At 52.7% G+C, this 17810-nt stretch overlaps 1 protein-coding gene across 1 annotated transcript in view; it reads left to right on the top strand.

Moving 5' to 3' along the window:
* The window catches only part of LOC121532152 (E3 ubiquitin-protein ligase AMFR), a 43213-nt gene extending 26358 nt beyond the window's left edge, over window positions 1–16855 (top strand). Inside the window, exon 13 of the mRNA XM_041837901.1 lies at window positions 16584–16855. Within this exon, the coding sequence (XP_041693835.1) occupies window positions 16584–16767 (184 nt within the window). The 3' untranslated portion in view covers window positions 16768–16855. The remainder of the gene's footprint in view (window positions 1–16583) is intronic.
* Window positions 16856–17810: the final 955 nt, after the last annotated feature.

The following is a 17810-nucleotide window of genomic DNA, read 5'->3' as shown; positions in this document are numbered from 1 at the left end:
ACCCTAACCACATCCCTAACCCTAGCATCATGTCAACATCCCGGCTCAACCCTAGCCTCAACCACAACCCTAACCCTAGCTTTATGTCCACATTCCGGCTCAACCCTAACCCTAGCTTTATGTCCACATCCCAGCTCAAGCCTAACCCTAGCTTCATGTCCACATCTCGGCTCAACCCTAGCCTCAACCACAACCCTAACCCTAGATTCATGTCCACAACCCGGCTCAATCCTAACCCTAGCTTCATGTCCACATACCGGCTCAACCCTAACCTCAACCACAACCCCAAACCTAGCTTCATGTCCACATCCCGGCTCAACCCTAGCTTCAACCACAACTCTAACCCTAGCTTCATGTCCACATCCCGGCTCAACCCTAGCCTCAACCACAACCCTAACCCTAGCTTCATGTCCACATCCCGGCTCAACCCTAGCTTCAACCACAACCCTAATCCTAGCTTCATGTCCACATCCCGGCTCAACCCTAACCCTAGCTTCATGTCCACATTCCGGCTCAACCCTAACCTCAACCACAACCCTAACCCTAGCTTATTGTCCACATCCCGGCTGAACCCTAGCTTCATGTCCACATCCCAGCTGAACCCTAGCTTCATGTCCACATCCCGGCTCAACCCTAACCCTAGCTTCATGTCCACATTCCGGCTCAACCCTAACCCTAGCTTCATGTCCACATTCCGGCTCAACCCTAACCCTAGCTTCATGTCCACATTCCGGCTCAACCCTAACCCTAGCTTCATGTCCACATCCCGGCTCAACCATAACCCTAACCCTAGCTTCTTGTCCACATACGGCTCAACCCCTAACCTCAACCATAACCCTAACCCTAGCTTCTTGTCCACATCCTGGCTCAGCCCTAACCCTCAACCACAACCCTAACCCTAGCATCATGTCAACATTCGGCTCAACCCTAACTTCAATCGTAACCCTAGCTTCATGTCCACATCCGGCTCAACCCCTAACCACATCCCTAACCCTAGCATCATGTCAACATCCCGGCTCAACCCTAGCCTCAACCACAACCCTAACCCTAGCTTCATGTCCACATCCCGGCTCAACCCTAACCCTAGCTTTATGTCCACATCCCAGCTCAAGCCTAACCCTAGCTTCATGTCCACATCTCGGCTCAACCCTAGCCTCAACCACAACCCTAACCCTAGATTCATGTCCACAACCCGGCTCAATCCTAACCCTAACCCTAGCTTCATGTCCACATACCGGCTCAACCCTAACCTCAACCACAACCCTAACCCTAGCTTCATGTCCACATACCGGCTCAACCCTAACCTCAACCACAACCCTAACCCTATCTTCATGTCCACATCCCGGCTCAACCCTAACCTCAACCACAACCCTAACCCTAGCTTCATGTCCACATCCCGGCTCAACCCTAACCTCAACCACAACCCTAACCCTAGCTTATTGTCCACATCCCGGCTGAACCCTAGCTTCATGTCCACATCCCGGCTGAACCCTAGCTTCATGTCCACATCCCGGCTGAATCCTAGCTTCATGTCCACATCCCGGCTCAACCCTAACCCTAGCTTCATGTCCACATCCCGGCTCAACCCTAACCCTAGCTTCATGTCCACATCCCGGCTCAACCCTAACCTCAACCACAACCCTAACCCTAGCTTCATGTCCACATCCCGGCTCAACCCTAACCTCAACCACAACCCTAACCCTAGCTTATTGTCCACATCCCGGCTGAACCCTAGCTTCATGTCCACATCCCAGCTGAACCCTAGCTTCATGTCCACATCCGGCTCACCTAACCCTAGCTTCATGTCCACATCCCGGCTCACCCTAACCCTAGCTTCATGTCCACATCCCGGCTCAGCCCTAACCCTAGCTTCATGTCACATCCGGCTCAACCTAACCTCAACCACAACCCTAACCCTAGCTTATTGTCCACATCCCAGCTGGACCCTAGCTTCATGTCCACATCCCAGCTGAACCCTAGCTTCATGTCCACATCCCGGCTCAGCCCTAACCCTAGCTTCATGTCCACATCCCGGCTCAGCCCTAACCCTAGCTTCATATCCACATCCCGGCTCAACCCCTAACCCTAGCTTCATATCCACATCCCGGTTCAACCCCTAACCCTAGCTTCATGTCCACATCCCGGCTCAACCCTAACCCTAGCTTCATGTCCACATCCCGGCTCAACCCTAACCTCAACCCTAACCCTAGCTTCATGTCCACATCCCGGCTCAACCCTAGCCTCAACCACAACCCTAACCCTAGCTTCATGTCCACATCCCAGCTCAACCCTAGCCTCAACCACAACCCTAACTTCATATCCACATCCCGGCTCAACCATAACCTCAACCACAACCCTAACCTCAGCCTCATGTCCATTTCCTGGCTCAACCCTAACCCTCAACCACAACCCTAACCCTAGCTTCATGTCCACATCCTGGCTCAACCACAACCCTAACCCTAGCCTCATGTCCACATCCTGGCTCAACCCTAACCCTCAACCACAACCCTAACCCTAGCTTCATGTCCAATTCCTGGCTCAATCCTAACCCTAGCTTCATGTCCACATACCGGCTCAACCCTAACCCTAGCTTCATGTCCACATCCCGGCTCAACCCTAACCACAACCCTAACCCTAGCATCATGTCAACATCCCGGCTCAACCTAACCCTAGCTTCATGTCCACATTCGGCTCACCCTAACCCTAGCTTCATGTCCACATTCGGCTCACCTAACCTAGCTTCATGTCCATTCGGCTCAGCCTAACCCTAGCTTCATGTCACATCCGGCTCAACCATAAGCCTAACCCTAGCTTCTTGTCCACATACCGGCTCAAGCCTAGCCTCAGCCATAACCCTAAACCTAGCTTCTTGTCCCATCCCGGCTAAGCCTAACCCTCAACCACAGCCTAACCCTAGCATCGTGTCAACGTTCCGGCTCCAGCCCTAGCTTCAGTCGTAACCCTAGCTTCGTGTCCACATCCCGGCTCAAGCCTAACCACATCCCTAAGCCTAGCGTCATGTCAGCATCCGGCTCAACCCTAGCCTCAACCACAAGCCTAACCCTGGCTTTATGTCACATTCGGCTCAGCCTAACCCTGGCTTTATGTCCACATCCCAGCTCCAGGCCTAACCCTAGCTTCATGTCCACATCTCGGCTCAACCCTAGCCTCAGCCACAACCCTAACCCTAGATTCATGTCCACAAGCCGGCTCAATCCTAACCCCTAGCTTCATGTCCACATACCGGCTCCAGCCCTAACCTCAACCACAACCCCAAACTAGCTTCATGTCCACATCCCGGCTCAGCCCTAGCTTCAGCCACAGCTCTAACCCTAGCTTCATGTCCACATCGGTCAACCCTGGCCTCAACCACAAGCCTAACCCCTAGCTGTGTCCACATCCGGCTCAGCCCTAGCTTCAACCACAACCCTAATCCTAGCTTCATGCCACATCCGGCTCAACCTAACCCTAGCTTCATGTCCACGTTCGGCTCAGCCCTAACCTCAACCACAACCTAACCCTAGCTTATTGTCCACATCCCGGCTGAACCTAGCTTCATGTCCACATCCCAGCTGAACCCTAGCTTCATGTCACATCCCGGCTCAACCTAACCCTAGCTTCATGTCCACATTCCGGCTCAACCCTAACCCTAGCTTCATGTCCACATTCGGCTCAGCCCTAACCCTAGCTTCATGTCACATTCGGCTCAGCCTAACCCTAGCTTCATGTCCACATCCGGCTCAACCACAACCTAACCCTAGCTTCTTGTCCACATGCCGGTCAGCCTAACCTCAGCCATAAGCCTAACCCTGGCTTCTTGTCCACATCCCGGCTCAGCCCTAACCCTCAACCACAACCCTAACCCTAGCATCATGTCAACATTCGGCTCGACCCTAGCTCGATCAGTAACCCTGGCTTCATGTCCACATCCGGCTCAGCCCTAACCACATCCCTAACCCTAGCATCATGTCAGCATCCCGGCTCAGCCTAGCCTCAACCACAACCCTAACCCTGGCTTTATGTCCACATCCCGGCTCAGCCTAACCTAGCTTTGTGTCCACATCCCAGCTCAAGCCTAACCCTAGCTTCATGTCCACATCTCGGCTCAGCCTAGCCTCAGCCACAACCCTAATCCTAGATTCATGTCCACAACCGGCTCAATCCTAGCCTAGCTTCGTGTCACATGCCGGCTCAGCCCTAGCCTCAACCACAGCCCTAACCCTAGCTTCATGTCCACATGCCGGCTCAGCCTAACCTCAACCACAGCCCTAACCCTATCTTCATGTCCACATCCGGCTCAGCCCCTAACCTCAACCAAGCCCTAACCCTAGCTTCATGTCCACATCCCGGCTCAGCCCTAGCCTCAGCCACAACCCTAACCCTAGCTTATTGTCCACATCCCGGCTGAACCCTGGCTTCATGTCCACATCCCGGCTGAACCCTAGCTTCATGTCCACATCCCGGCTGAATCCTAGCTTCATGTCCACATCCGGCTCAACGCCTAACCTAGCTTCATGTCCACATCCCGGCTCAGCCTAACCCTAGCTTCATGTCCACATCCCGGCTCAACCCTAACCTCAACCACAGCCCTAACCTAGCTTCATGTCCACATCCCGGCTCAGCCTAGCCTCAGCCACAACCCTAACCCTGGCTTATTGTCCACATCCGTGACCCTAGCTTCATGTCCACATCCCAGCTGAACCCTAGCTTCATGTCCACATCCCGGCTCAGCCCTAGCCCTAGCTTCATGTCCACATCCGGCTCAGCCTAACCCTAGCTTCATGTCCATCCCGGCTCAGCCCTAACCCTAGCTTCATGTCCACATCCCGGCTCAGCCTAACCTCAACCACAAGCCTAGCCCTAACCTATTGTCCACATCCCAGCTGAACCCTAGCTTCATGTCCACATCCCAGCTGAACCCTAGCTTATGTCCACATCCGGCTCAGCCCTAAGCCTGGCTTCGTGTCACATCCCGGCTCAGCCTAACCCTAGCTTCATATCCACATCCGCTCCAGCCCTAAGCCTAGCTTCATATCCACATCCGGCTCAGCCTAACCCTGGCTTCGTGTCCATCCGTCAGCCTAACCCTAGCTTGTGTCCATCCGGCTCAGCCTACCCCTAGCTTCATGTACACGACCGGCTCAGCCTAATCCTAGCTTCGTGTCACATCCGGCTCAACTTTCAACCCTCAACCACAGATTCTAACCCTAGCTTCTCGTCACATGCCGGCTCAGCCCTAACCTCAACCATAACCCTAACCTTGGCTTCTTGTCCCATCCCGGCTCAGCCCTAACCCTCAGCCACAACCCTAACCCTAGCTTCATGTCCACATCCCGGCTCAGCCTAACCCTAGCTTCATGTCACATCCGGCTCAGCCTAACCTCAGCCCTAACCCTAGCTTGTGTCCACATTCCGGCTCAGCCTGGCCTCAGCCACAACCGTAACCCTGGCTTCTGTCACATCCCGGCTCAGCCCTAGTTTGCACATGCCGGCTCAGCCCTAACCACAGCCCTAGCCCTAACTCTAGCTTATTAGGCTGTCATCCGGCCAGCCCTAGCGTTACCAAACCCTAACCCTAGGCTTCATGTAACATTCGCTCAGCCTAGCCTAACCACAAACCCTAACCCTAGCTTCATGTCACATCCGGCTCAGCCCTAGCCTCAGCCACAACCCTAACCCTAGCTTCGTGTCCGTCCAGCTCAAGCCTAGCCTCAACCACAACCTAACTTCATATCCACATCCCGGCTCAGCCATAGCCTCAGCCACAACCCCTAGCCTCAGCCTCGTGTCCACATCCTGGCTCACCTAACCCTCAGCCACAGCCTAACCCTGGCTTCGTGTCCGCATCTGGCTCAGCCAAACCCTAGCCCTAGCCTCATGTCCACATCCTGGCTCAGCCCTAACCCCTAGCTTCATGTCACATCCCGGCTCAGCCCTAACCCTAGCTTCGTGTCCACATCCGGCTCAGCCCTAGCCTCAACCACAACCCTAACCCTGGCTTATTGTCAATCCGGCTCAGCCTAACCCTCAACCACAGCCCTAACCCTAGCTTCATTCACATCCTGGCTCAGCCTAACCCTAGCTTCATGTCACATCCCGGCTCAGCCTAACCTCAGCCCTAACCCTAGCTTCATGTCACATTCCGGCTCAGCCTAGCCTCAACCACAGCCGTAACCCTGGCTTCATGTCACATCCCGGCTCAGCCCTAGCTTCATGTCCACATCCGGCTCAGCCTAACCACAGCCCTAACCCTAACTCTGGCTTATATCCACATCCCGGCTCAGCCCTAACCCACAACCTAACCCTAGCATCATGTCACACCGGCTCACCCTAGCATTACACAAGCCTAACCCTAGCTTCATGTACACATTCCAGCTCAACCCTAGCCTCAACCACAACCCTAACTTCATGTCACATCCTGGCTCACCCTAAAACCACAACCTAACCTACTTCATGTCCCACCGGCTCACAAGCCCCTAACCCTACCATGTCGGCTACCTAACCTAGCAAACCGGCTCAACCTAACCCTAGCTTCATGTCCACATCTCGGCTCAACCCTAGCCTCAACCACAACCCTAACCCTAGATTCATGTCCACAACCCGGCTCAATCCTAACCCTAACCCTAGCCTCATGTCCACATACCGGTTCAACCCTAACCTCAACCAAAACCCTAACCCTAGCTTCATGTCCACATACCGGCTCAACCCTAACCTCAACCACAACCCTAACCCTAGCTTCATGTCCACATCCCGGCTCAACCCTAACCCTAGCTTTATGTCCACATCCCAGCTCAAGCCTAACCCTAGCTTCATGTCCACATCTCGCTCAGCCCTAGCCTCAACCACAACCCCTAACCCTAGATTCATGTCACAACCCGGCTCAATCCTAACCTAACCCTAGCTTCATGTCCACATACCGGTTCAACCCTAACTCCTCGCAAAGCCCTAACCCTAGCTTCATGTCCACATGCCGGCTCAGCCCTAACCTCAACCACAACCTAACCCTAGCTTCATGTCCACATCCCTGCTCAGCCCTAACCTCAACCACAACCTAACCCTAGCTTCATGTCACATCCCGGCTCAGCCCCCTAACCTCAACCACAACCCTAACCCTAGCTTATTGTCCACATCCCGTTCGAACCCTAGCTTCATGTCCACATCCCAGCTGAACCCTAGCTTCATGTCCACATCCCGGCTCAACCCTAGCTTCGTGTCCACATCCGGCTCAACCTAACCTATCTTCATGTCCACATCCCGGCTCACCTAACCTAGCTTCATGTCCACATCCCGGCTCAACCCTAACCCTAGCTTCATGTACACAACCCGGCTCAATCCTAATCCTAGCTTCATGTCCACATCCCGGCTCAACTTTAACCCTCAACCACAATTCTAACCCTAGCTTCATGTCCACATCCCGGCTCAACTCTAACCTCATCCCTAACCCTAGCTTCATGTCCACATCCCAGCTCAACCATAACCCTAACCCTAGCATCTTGTCCACATACCGGCTCAACCATAACCCTAACCCTAGCTTCTTGTCCCCATACCGGCTCAACCCTAACCTCAACCATAACCCTAACCCTAGCTTCTTGTCCACATCCCGGCTCAACCCTAACCCTCAACCACAACCCTAACCCTAGCATCATGTCAACATCCCGGCTCAACCCTAGCCTCAACCACAACCCTAACCCTAGCTTCATGTCCACATTCCGGCTCAACCCTAACCTCAACCCTAACCCTAGCTTCATGTCACATCCCGGGTCCAACCTAACCCTAGCTTCATGTCACATCCGCTCAGCCTAGCTTCATGTCACATCCGGCTCACCTAACCACACCTAACTCTAGCTTCATATCCACATCCGGCTCAGCCCCTAACCCACAACCCTAACCTAGCATCATGTCAACATCCCGGCCAACCCAGCCTCAACCACATCCCTAACCCTAGCTTCATGTCACATCCCGGCTCAACCCTAACCACAACCCTAACTCTAGCTTCATATCCACATCCGTTCAGCCCTAGCTCAGCACAGCCCTAACCTAGCTTCATGTCCATTCGCTCAGACCTAACCCTGGCTTCATTCCATCCGGCTCAAGCCTAACCTAACCTAGCTTCTGTCCACATCCGGCTCAGCCTAATCTCAGCCTAACCCTGGCTTCATGTCCACATCCGGCTCAGCCCCTAACCATCAGAACCTAGCGCGTGTCCATATCGGCTCAAGCCTAACCCTACAAACCTAACCCTAGCTTCATGTCCACATCCGGCTCAGCCCTAGCCTCAGCCACAACCCTAACCCTAGCTTCATGTCCCACATCCCGGCTCAACCCTAACCTCAACCACAACCATCACCCCTAGCTTCATGTCACATCCCGTTTCAACTCTAACCTCAACCCTAACCCCTAGCTTCATGTCCACATCCCGGATCAACCCTAGCCTAACCACAACCTAACCCTAGATTCATGTCCAATCCTGGCTCAAAACCTAGCTTCAAGTCCACATCCGGCTCAACCCTAACCACAACCTTAACTCTAGCTTCATATCCACATCCCGGCTCAACCCTAACCCACAACCCTAACCCCTAGCATCTTGTCAACATCCCGGCTCAACCCCTAGCCTCAACAACAACCCTAACCCTAGCTTCATGTCCACATTCGGCTCAACCCTAACCCTATCTTCATGTCCACATCCCAGCTCAAGCCTAACCTAACCCTAGCTTTGTGTCACATCCCGGCTCAACCCTAACCTCAACCCTAACCCTAGCTTCATGTCCACATCCCGGCTCAACCTAGTCTCCCCTAACCTAGCTTCTGTCCACATCCCGGCTCAACCCTAACTTCAATCATAACCCTAGCTTCATGTCCACATCCCAGGTCAAGGCTAACCTAACCCTAGCTTCATGTCCATCCCGGCTCAGCCTAACCTCACCCCCTAACCCTAACTTCATGTCCACATCCCGGCTCACCCTAGCCTCAACCACAACCATAACCCTAGCTTCATGTCCACATCCTGATTCAGCCCTAACCCTAGATTATATCCACATCCGGCTCAAGCCTAACCTAGCTTCATGTCACATACGGCTCAACCCTAACCTCAACCACAGCCTAACCCTAGCTTCATGTCCACATCCGGCTCAACCCTAGCCTCAACCACAACCCTAACCTTAGCTTATGTCCACATCCCGATCAACCTAACCCTAGCTTCATGTCCACATCCGGCTCAGCCTAACCCTAGCTTCATGTCCACATCCCTAAACCTAATCTCAGCCCTAACCCTAGCTTCATGTCACATCCCGGCTCAGCCTAACCCTAGCTTAATGTCCACATACCGGCTCAACCCTAACCTCAACCACAACGCCTAACCCTAGCTTCATGTCCATCCGGCTCACCCTAACCTCAACCACAACCCTAACCCTAGCTTATGTCACATCCGGCTCAGCCCTAGCCTCAACCACAACCCCTAACCTTAGCTTCAGTCACATGGCCACCCTAACCCTAGCTTGTCCACATCCCGGCTCAACCTAACCTCAGCCCTAACCCTAGCTTCATATCCATATTCCGGCTCATCCTAGCCTCAACCACAACCCTAACCCTAGCTTCATGTCACATCCGGCTCAGCCTAACCTCAACCACAACCCTAACCCTAGCTTCATGTCCACATCCTACCTCATCCTAGCCTCAACCCTAACCCTAGCTTCATGTCCATCCCGTTTAACCCTAACCTCAACCCTAACCCTAGCTTCATGTCCACATCCCCGGGATCAGCCCTAGCCTCAAACCAGCCCTAACCCTAGATTCATGTCCACATCCTGGCTCAACCTAACCCTAGCCTCACGCCACAACCCTAACCCTAGCTTCATGTCACATCCCGGCTCAACCCTAACCTCAATCGTAACCCTAGCTTCATGTCCACATCCGTTTCAGCCTAACCACAACCCTAACTCTAGCTTCATATCCACATCCCGGCTCAACCCTAGCCTCAACCACAACCCTAACCCTAGCTTCATGTCCACATTCCGGCTCAACCCTAACCCTAGCTTCATGTCCACATCCCAGCTCAAGCCTAACCCTAACCCTAGCTTCATGTACACATCCCGGCTCAACCCTAACCTCAACCCTAACCCTAGCTTCATGTCCACATCCCGGCTCAACCCTAATCTCAACCCTAACCCTAGCTTCATGTCCACATCCCGGCTCAACCCTAACCTCAATCGTAACCCTAGCTTCGTGTCCATATCCCGGCTCAACCCTAACCACAAACCTAACCCTAGCTTCATGTCCACATCCCGGCTCAACCCTAGCCTCAACCACAACCCTAACCCTAGCTTCATGTCCACATCCCGGCTCAACCCTAACCTCAACCACAACCATCACCCTAGCTTCATGTCCACATCCCGTTTCAACTCTAACCTCAACCCTAACCCTAGCTTCATGTCCACATCCCGGATCAACCCTAGCCTCAACCACAACCCTAACCCTAGATTCATGTCCAATCCTGGCTCAACCCTAACCCTAGCTTCAAGTCCACATCCCGGCTCAACCCTAACCACAACCCTAACTCTAGCTTCATATCCACATCCCGGCTCAACCCTAACCCACAACCCTAACCCTAGCATCATGTCAACATCCCGGCTCAACCCTAGCCTCAACAACAACCCTAACCCTAGCTTCATGTCCACATTCCGGCTCAACCCTAACCCTATCTTCATGTCCACATCCCAGCTCAAGCCTAACCCTAACCCTAGCTTTGTGTCCACATCCCGGCTCAACCCTAACCTCAACCCTAACCCTAGCTTCATGTCCACATCCCGGCTCAACCCTAATCTCAACCCTAACCCTAGCTTCGTGTCCACATCCCGGCTCAACCCTAACTTCAATCGTAACCCTAGCTTCATGTCCACATCCCAGGTCAAGGCTAACCCTAACCCTAGCTTCATGTCCACATCCCGGCTCAACCCTAACCTCAACCCTAACCCTAACTTCATGTCCACATCCCGGCTCAACCCTAGCCTCAACCACAACCATAACCCTAGCTTCATGTCCACATCCTGATTCAACCCTAACTTCAACCCTAACCCTAGATTGATGTCCACATCCCGGCTCAAGCCTAACCCTAGCTTCATGTCCACATACCGGCTCAACCCTAACCTCAACCACAACCCTAACCCTAGCTTCATGTCCACATCCCGGCTCAACCCTAGCCTCAACCACAACCCTAACCTTAGCTTCATGTCCACATCCCGGCTCAACCCTAACCCTAGCTTCATGTCCACATCCCGGCTCAACCCTAACCCTAGCTTCATGTCCACATCCCGGCTAAACCCTAATCTCAACCCTAACCCTAGCTTCATGTCCACATCCCGGCTCAACCCTAACCCTAGCTTCATGTCCACATACCGGCTCAACCCTAACCTCAACCACAACCCTAACCCTAGCTTCATGTCCACATCCCGGCTCAACCCTAACCTCAACCACAACCCTAACCCTAGCTTCATGTCCACATCCCGGCTCAACCCTAGCCTCAACCACAACCCTAACCTTAGCTTCATGTCCACATCCCGGCTCAACCCTAACCCTAGCTTCGTGTCCACATCCCGGCTCAACCCTAACCTCAACCCTAACCCTAGCTTCATGTCCATATTCCGGCTCATCCCTAGCCTCAACCACAACCCTAACCCTAGCTTCATGTCCACATCCCGGCTCAACCCTAACCTCAACCACAACCCTAACCCTAGCTTCATGTCCACATCCTACCTCATCCTAGCCTCAACCCTAACCCTAGCTTCATGTCCACATCCCGTTTCAACCCTAACCTCAACCCTAACCCTAGCTTCATGTCCACATCCCGGATCAACCCTAGCCTCAAACACAACCCTAACCCTAGATTCATGTCCACATCCTGGCTCAACCCTAACCCTAGCCTCAACCACAACCCTAACCCTAGCTTCATGTCCACATCCCGGCTCAACCCTAACCTCAATCGTAACCCTAGCTTCATGTCCACATCCCGTTTCAACCCTAACCTCAACCCTAACCCTAGCTTCATGTCCACATCCCGGATCAACCCTAGCCTCAACCACAACCCTAACCCTAGATTCATGTCCACATCCTGGCTCAACCCTAACCCTAGCCTCAACCACAACCCTAACCCTAGCTTCATGTCCACATCCCGGCTCAACCCTAACCTCAATCGTAACCCTAGCTTCATGTCCACATCCCGTTTCAACCCTAACCTCAACCCTAACCCTAGCTTCATGTCCACATCCCGGATCAACCCTAGCCTCAAACACAACCCTAACCCTAGATTCATGTCCACATCCTGGCTCAACCCTAACCTAGCCTCAACCACACCCTAACCCTAGCTTCATGTCCACATCCCGGCTCAACCCTAACCTCAATCGTAACCCTAGCTTCATGTCCACATCCCGTTTCAACCCTAACCTCAACCCTAACCCTAGCTTCATGTCCACATCCCGGATCAACCCTAGCCTCAACCACAACCCTAACCCTAGATTCATGTCCACATCCTGGCTCAACCCTAACCCTAGCCTCAACCACAACCCTAACCCTAGCTTCATGTCCACATCCCGGCTCAACCCTAACCTCAACCCTAACCCTAGCTTCATGTCCACATCCCAGGTCAAGGCTAACCCTAACCCTAGCTTCATGTCCACATACCGGCTCAACCCTAACCTCAACCACAACCCTAACCCTAGCTTCATGTCCACATCCCGGCTCAACCCTAACCTCAACCACAACCCTAACCCTAGCTTCATGTCCACATCCCGGCTCAACCCTAGCCTCAACCACAACCCTAACCTTAGCTTCATGTCCACATCCCGGCTCCAGCCCTAACCCTAGCTTCGTGTCCACATCCCGGCTCACCCTAACCTCAACCCTAACCCTAGCTTCATGTCCATATTCCGGCTCATCCCTAGCCTCAACCAACCCTAACCCTAGATTCATGTCCATCCTGGCTCAGACCTAGCCTCAACCACAGCCCTAACCCTAGCTTCATGTCACATCAACTAACCTCAACCTAACCCTAGCTTCATGTCCACATCCCAGGTCAAGGCTACCCTAACCCTAGCTTCATGTCCACATGCTCACCCTAACCTCAACCACACCCATAACCCTAGCTTCATGTCCACATCCGGCTCACCTTACCCCTCAACCACAACCTAACCCCTAGCTTCATGTCCACATCCCGGCTCAGCCCTGGCCTCAACCACAGCCCTAACCTTAGCTCATGTCCACGCTCAGCCCCTAACCCTAGCGTGTCACATCCGGCTCACCCTACCCTAACCCTAGCTTCATGTCCATATTCCGGCTCATCCCTAGCCTCAACCACAACCCTAACCCTAGCTTCATGTCCACATCCCGGCTCAACCCTAACCTCAACCACAACCCTAACCCTAGCTTCATGTCCACATCCTACCTCATCCTAGCCTCAACCCTAACCCTAGCTTCATGTCCACATCCCGTTTCAACCCTAACCTCAACCCTAACCCTAGCTTCATGTCCACATCCCGGATCAACCCTAGCCTCAAAAACAACCCTAACCCTAGATTCATGTCCACACCCTGGCTCAACCCTAACCCTAGCCTCAACCACAACCCTAACCCTAGCTTCATGTCCACATCCCGGCTCAACCCTAACCTCAATCGTAACCCTAGCTTCATGTCCACATCCCGTTTCAACCCTAACCTCAATCCTAACCCTAGCTTCATGTCCACATCCCGGATCAACCCTAGCCTCAACCACAACCCTAACCCTAGATTCATGTCCACATCCTGGCTCAACCCTAACCCTAGCCTCAACCACAACCCTAACCCTAGCTTCATGTCCACATCCCGGCTCAACCCTAACCTCAATCGTAACCCTAGCTTCATGTCCACATCCCGGCTCAACCCTAACCACAACCCTAACTCTAGCTTCATGTCCACATCCCGGCTCAACCCTAACCTCAATCGTAACCCTAGCATCATGTCAACATCCCGGCTCAATCCTCAACCACAACCTTAACCCTATTTTCATGTCCACATCCCGGCTCAACCCTAACCCTAGCCTCAACCACAACCCTAACCCTAGCATCATGTCCACATCCCGGGTCAACCCTAGCCTCAACCACAACCCTAACCCTAGCATCATGTCCACATTCCGGCTCAAATCTAACCCTCATCCACAACCCTAACCCTAGCTTCATGTCCACTTTCCGGCTCAAACCTACCTTCAACCACAACCCTAACCCTAGCTTCATGTCCGCATCCCGGCTCAACCCTAGCCTCAACCACAACCCTAACCCTAGCTTCATGTCCACATCCCGGCTCAACCCTAACCCTAGCTTAATGTCTACATTCCAGCTCAACCCTAACCCTAGCTTCATGACCACATCCCAGCTCAACCCTAGCCTCAACCCTAACTTCATGTCAACATCCCGGCTCAAGCCTAACCTCAACTCTAACCCTAATTTCATATCCACATCCTGGCTCAACCCTAACCCTGGCCTCAACCACAACCCTAACCCTAGCATCATGTCAACATCCCGGCTCAACCCTAGCCTCAACCACAACCCTAACTTCATGTCCACATCCCGGCTCAACCCTAACCCTAGCTTCATGCCCACATCCCAGCTCAACCCTAACCACAATAGCTTCATATCCACATCCCGGCTCAACCCTAACCCTAGCCTCAACCACAACCCTAACCCTAGCATCATGTCAACATCCCGGCTCAACCCTCAACCACAACCCTAATCCTAATTTCATATCCACATCCCGGCTCAACCCTAACCCTAGCTTCATGTCCACATACCGGCTCAAACCTAACCTCAACCCTAACCCTAGCTTCATGTCCACATCCCGGCTCAACCCTAACCCTAGCTTCATTTCCACATCCCGGCTCAAGGCTGACTCTAGCCTCAACCACAACCCTAACCCTAGCATCATGTCAACATCCCGGCTCAACCCTAACCCTAGCTTCATGTCCACATCCCGGCTCAATCCTAACCTCAACCCTAGCTTCATGTCCACATCCCGGCTCAACCCTAACCCTAGCTTCATGTCCACATACCGGCTCAAACCTAACCTCAACCCTAACCCTAGCTTCATGTCCACATCCCGGCTCAACCCTAACCCTAGCTTCATGTCCACATCCCGGCTCAACCCTAACCTCAACCAGAGCCCTAACCCTAGCATCATGTCAACATCCCGGCTCAATCCTCAACCACAACCCTAACCCTAGCTTCATGTCCACATCCCGGCTCAAGCCTAACCTCAACCCTAGCTTCACGTCCACATCCCGGCTCAATCCTAACCCTAGCTTCATGTCCACATACCGGCTCAAACCTAACCTCAACCCTAACCCTAGCTTCATGTCCACATACCGGCTCAACCCTAGCCTCAACCACAACCCTAACCCTAGCTTCATGTCCACATCCCGGCTCAACCCTAACCTCAACCAGAGCCCTAACCCTAGCTTCATGTCCACATCCTGGCTCAACCCTAACCTCAACCCTAACCCTAGCTTCATTTCCACATCCCGGCTCAACCCTAGCCTCAACCACAACCCTAACTCTAGCTTCATGTCCACATCCCGGCTCAACCCTAACCTCAACCCTAACCTTAGCTTCATGTCCACATCCCGGCTCAACCCTAACCTCAACCGTAACCCTAGCTTCATGTCCACATTCCGGCTCAACCCTAATCCTAGCTTCATGTCCACATCCCAGCTCAACCCTAACCTCAACCCTAACCCTAGCTTCATGTCCACATCCTGGCTCAACCCTAGCCTCATCCATAACCCTAATCCTAGCTTCATGTCCACATCCCAGCTCAATCCTAACCTCAACCCTAACCCTAGCTTCATGTCCACATCCCGGCTCAACCCTAACCTCAACCCTAACCCTAGCTTCATGTCCACATCCCGGCTCAACCCTAACCCTAGCTTCACGTCCACATGCCGGCTCAACCCTAACCCTAACCCTAGCTTCATGTCCACATCCCGGCTCAAACCTAAACCTCAACCCTAACCCTAGCTTCATGTCCACATCCCGGCCTAACCCTAACCCTAGCTTCACGTCCACATGCCGGCTCAACCCTAACCTCAACCCTAACCCTAGCTTCACGTCCACATACCGGCTCAACCCTAACCCTAGCGTCAACCACAACCCTAACCCTAGCTTCATGTCCTCATCCCGGCTCAAATCTAACCTCAACCACAACCCTAACCCTAGCTTCATGTCCACATTCCGGCTCAACTCTAACCCTCATCCATAACCCTAACTTCATGTCCACATCCCGGCTCAACCCTAACCTTCAACCCTAACCCTAGCTTCATGTCCACATCCCGACTCAACCCTAACCTCAACCTCAACTCTAGCTTCACGTCCACATCCAGGTTCAAACCTAGCCTCAACCACAACCCTAGCTTCATGTCCACATCCCGGCTCAACCCTAACCCTAGCTTCATGTCCACATCCCGGCTCAACCCTAACCCTAGCTTCATGTCCACATCCCGGCTCAACCCTAACAACCCAGCAGAGGTCTTACAAATTAAAAGCTGCTCCTCTCTTCCTGCTCTCCTCTCAGGAGATATCTGAGCAAGAGCCCAGAGGAAACTGCTGCTGCTATGAACGACGATGAATATGAGTACGATGAAGGTCTGCCCACTCTTGAGGATGACATCCCAGCAGGCTCAATCTCGGACTCTATGACTCTGCAACGCAGAAAGTTAGCGGCAGCCGCTGAGCGCCGCATGCACGCAAACCAGTGAAGAGGCTGGACTGGGACGATACCAGTATTGCGATACTCGTTAGAATCGTGGCAAGGAAACAAAACACGAAGCGGAATTAACTTCTTTAGGAAAACAACCCTAATGTTGGAAACAAACATTATGTTGTCATCCAGAGTCACATTTATTTTCCAAGCTATATCAGACAATGTCTTACATATAGCAGGTTTTTAAAGGACTAAAGAGTTAGATCTGCTTCGTGTTTTCATTTTTGTCATTTAAATTTTTTTGTGATATTGGTATCGTCACAGCACTTCTGGGAACCAGTAAGATTTATACAGGTTACGACAGGTCTCACTGTACCACCAAACCTGCCCATCTACAGTCCATCGAGGGCCAAAGTAAGTAACCTACTATGACCGGGAGCCCCATAGGACGGCGCACAATTGACTCAGCGCCGTCCAGGGTAGGAGAGGGTTTGGCTGGTGGGTGCTTTCCTTGGCTCATCGTGCTTTAGCAACTCCTTGTGACCGGGCCGGGCGCCTGCAAGCTGACTCCGGTCGTCAGTTAAAACACATTGGTGCGGCTGACATCCGGGTCAAGCGAGCAGTGTGGTAAGAAGTAGGAGGCCAGGCGGGTCATGCTTCGGTGGACGCATGACTCGGCCTTTGCCTCTCCCGAGCCCATTGAGGAGTTGCAGAGATGCCAAGGGACCAAATTCGGGGAGAAAACTGGGTATAAAATAATTGCTTGTGGCCATACCACCCTGAACAGGCGTGTTCAGGGTCAGACCTGGTTAGTACTGAGACAGGAGACCGCCTGCAAATGTTCTAAAAATAAAATATGGCAATACATTATTAGACAAATCTGTATTTTCAGTATTGTCCGCATTTCTGCTCTTATCTCCACCATGAAGAAACATTGAACAGACAGTCCATCTTCTTAAATATACTGCAGTGTGTAGTACAGTTTGATGTAGGAAAGTTCTATTTTCTATAACTCATATCCTGAATACATATAGGCACACATACACTTTTCAAATATGAAGAAAAATGTTCAGTCCCATTGCCTTGTGTATTGATAGT

The sequence above is a fragment of the Coregonus clupeaformis genome, chromosome 19 (genome assembly GCF_020615455.1).
Source record: "Coregonus clupeaformis isolate EN_2021a chromosome 19, ASM2061545v1, whole genome shotgun sequence".
In the NCBI taxonomy this organism is placed as follows: Eukaryota; Metazoa; Chordata; class Actinopteri; order Salmoniformes; family Salmonidae; genus Coregonus; species Coregonus clupeaformis.
Note: the sequence above shows the minus strand (reverse complement) of the source record. Positions and strands in the feature narration are given on the sequence as shown.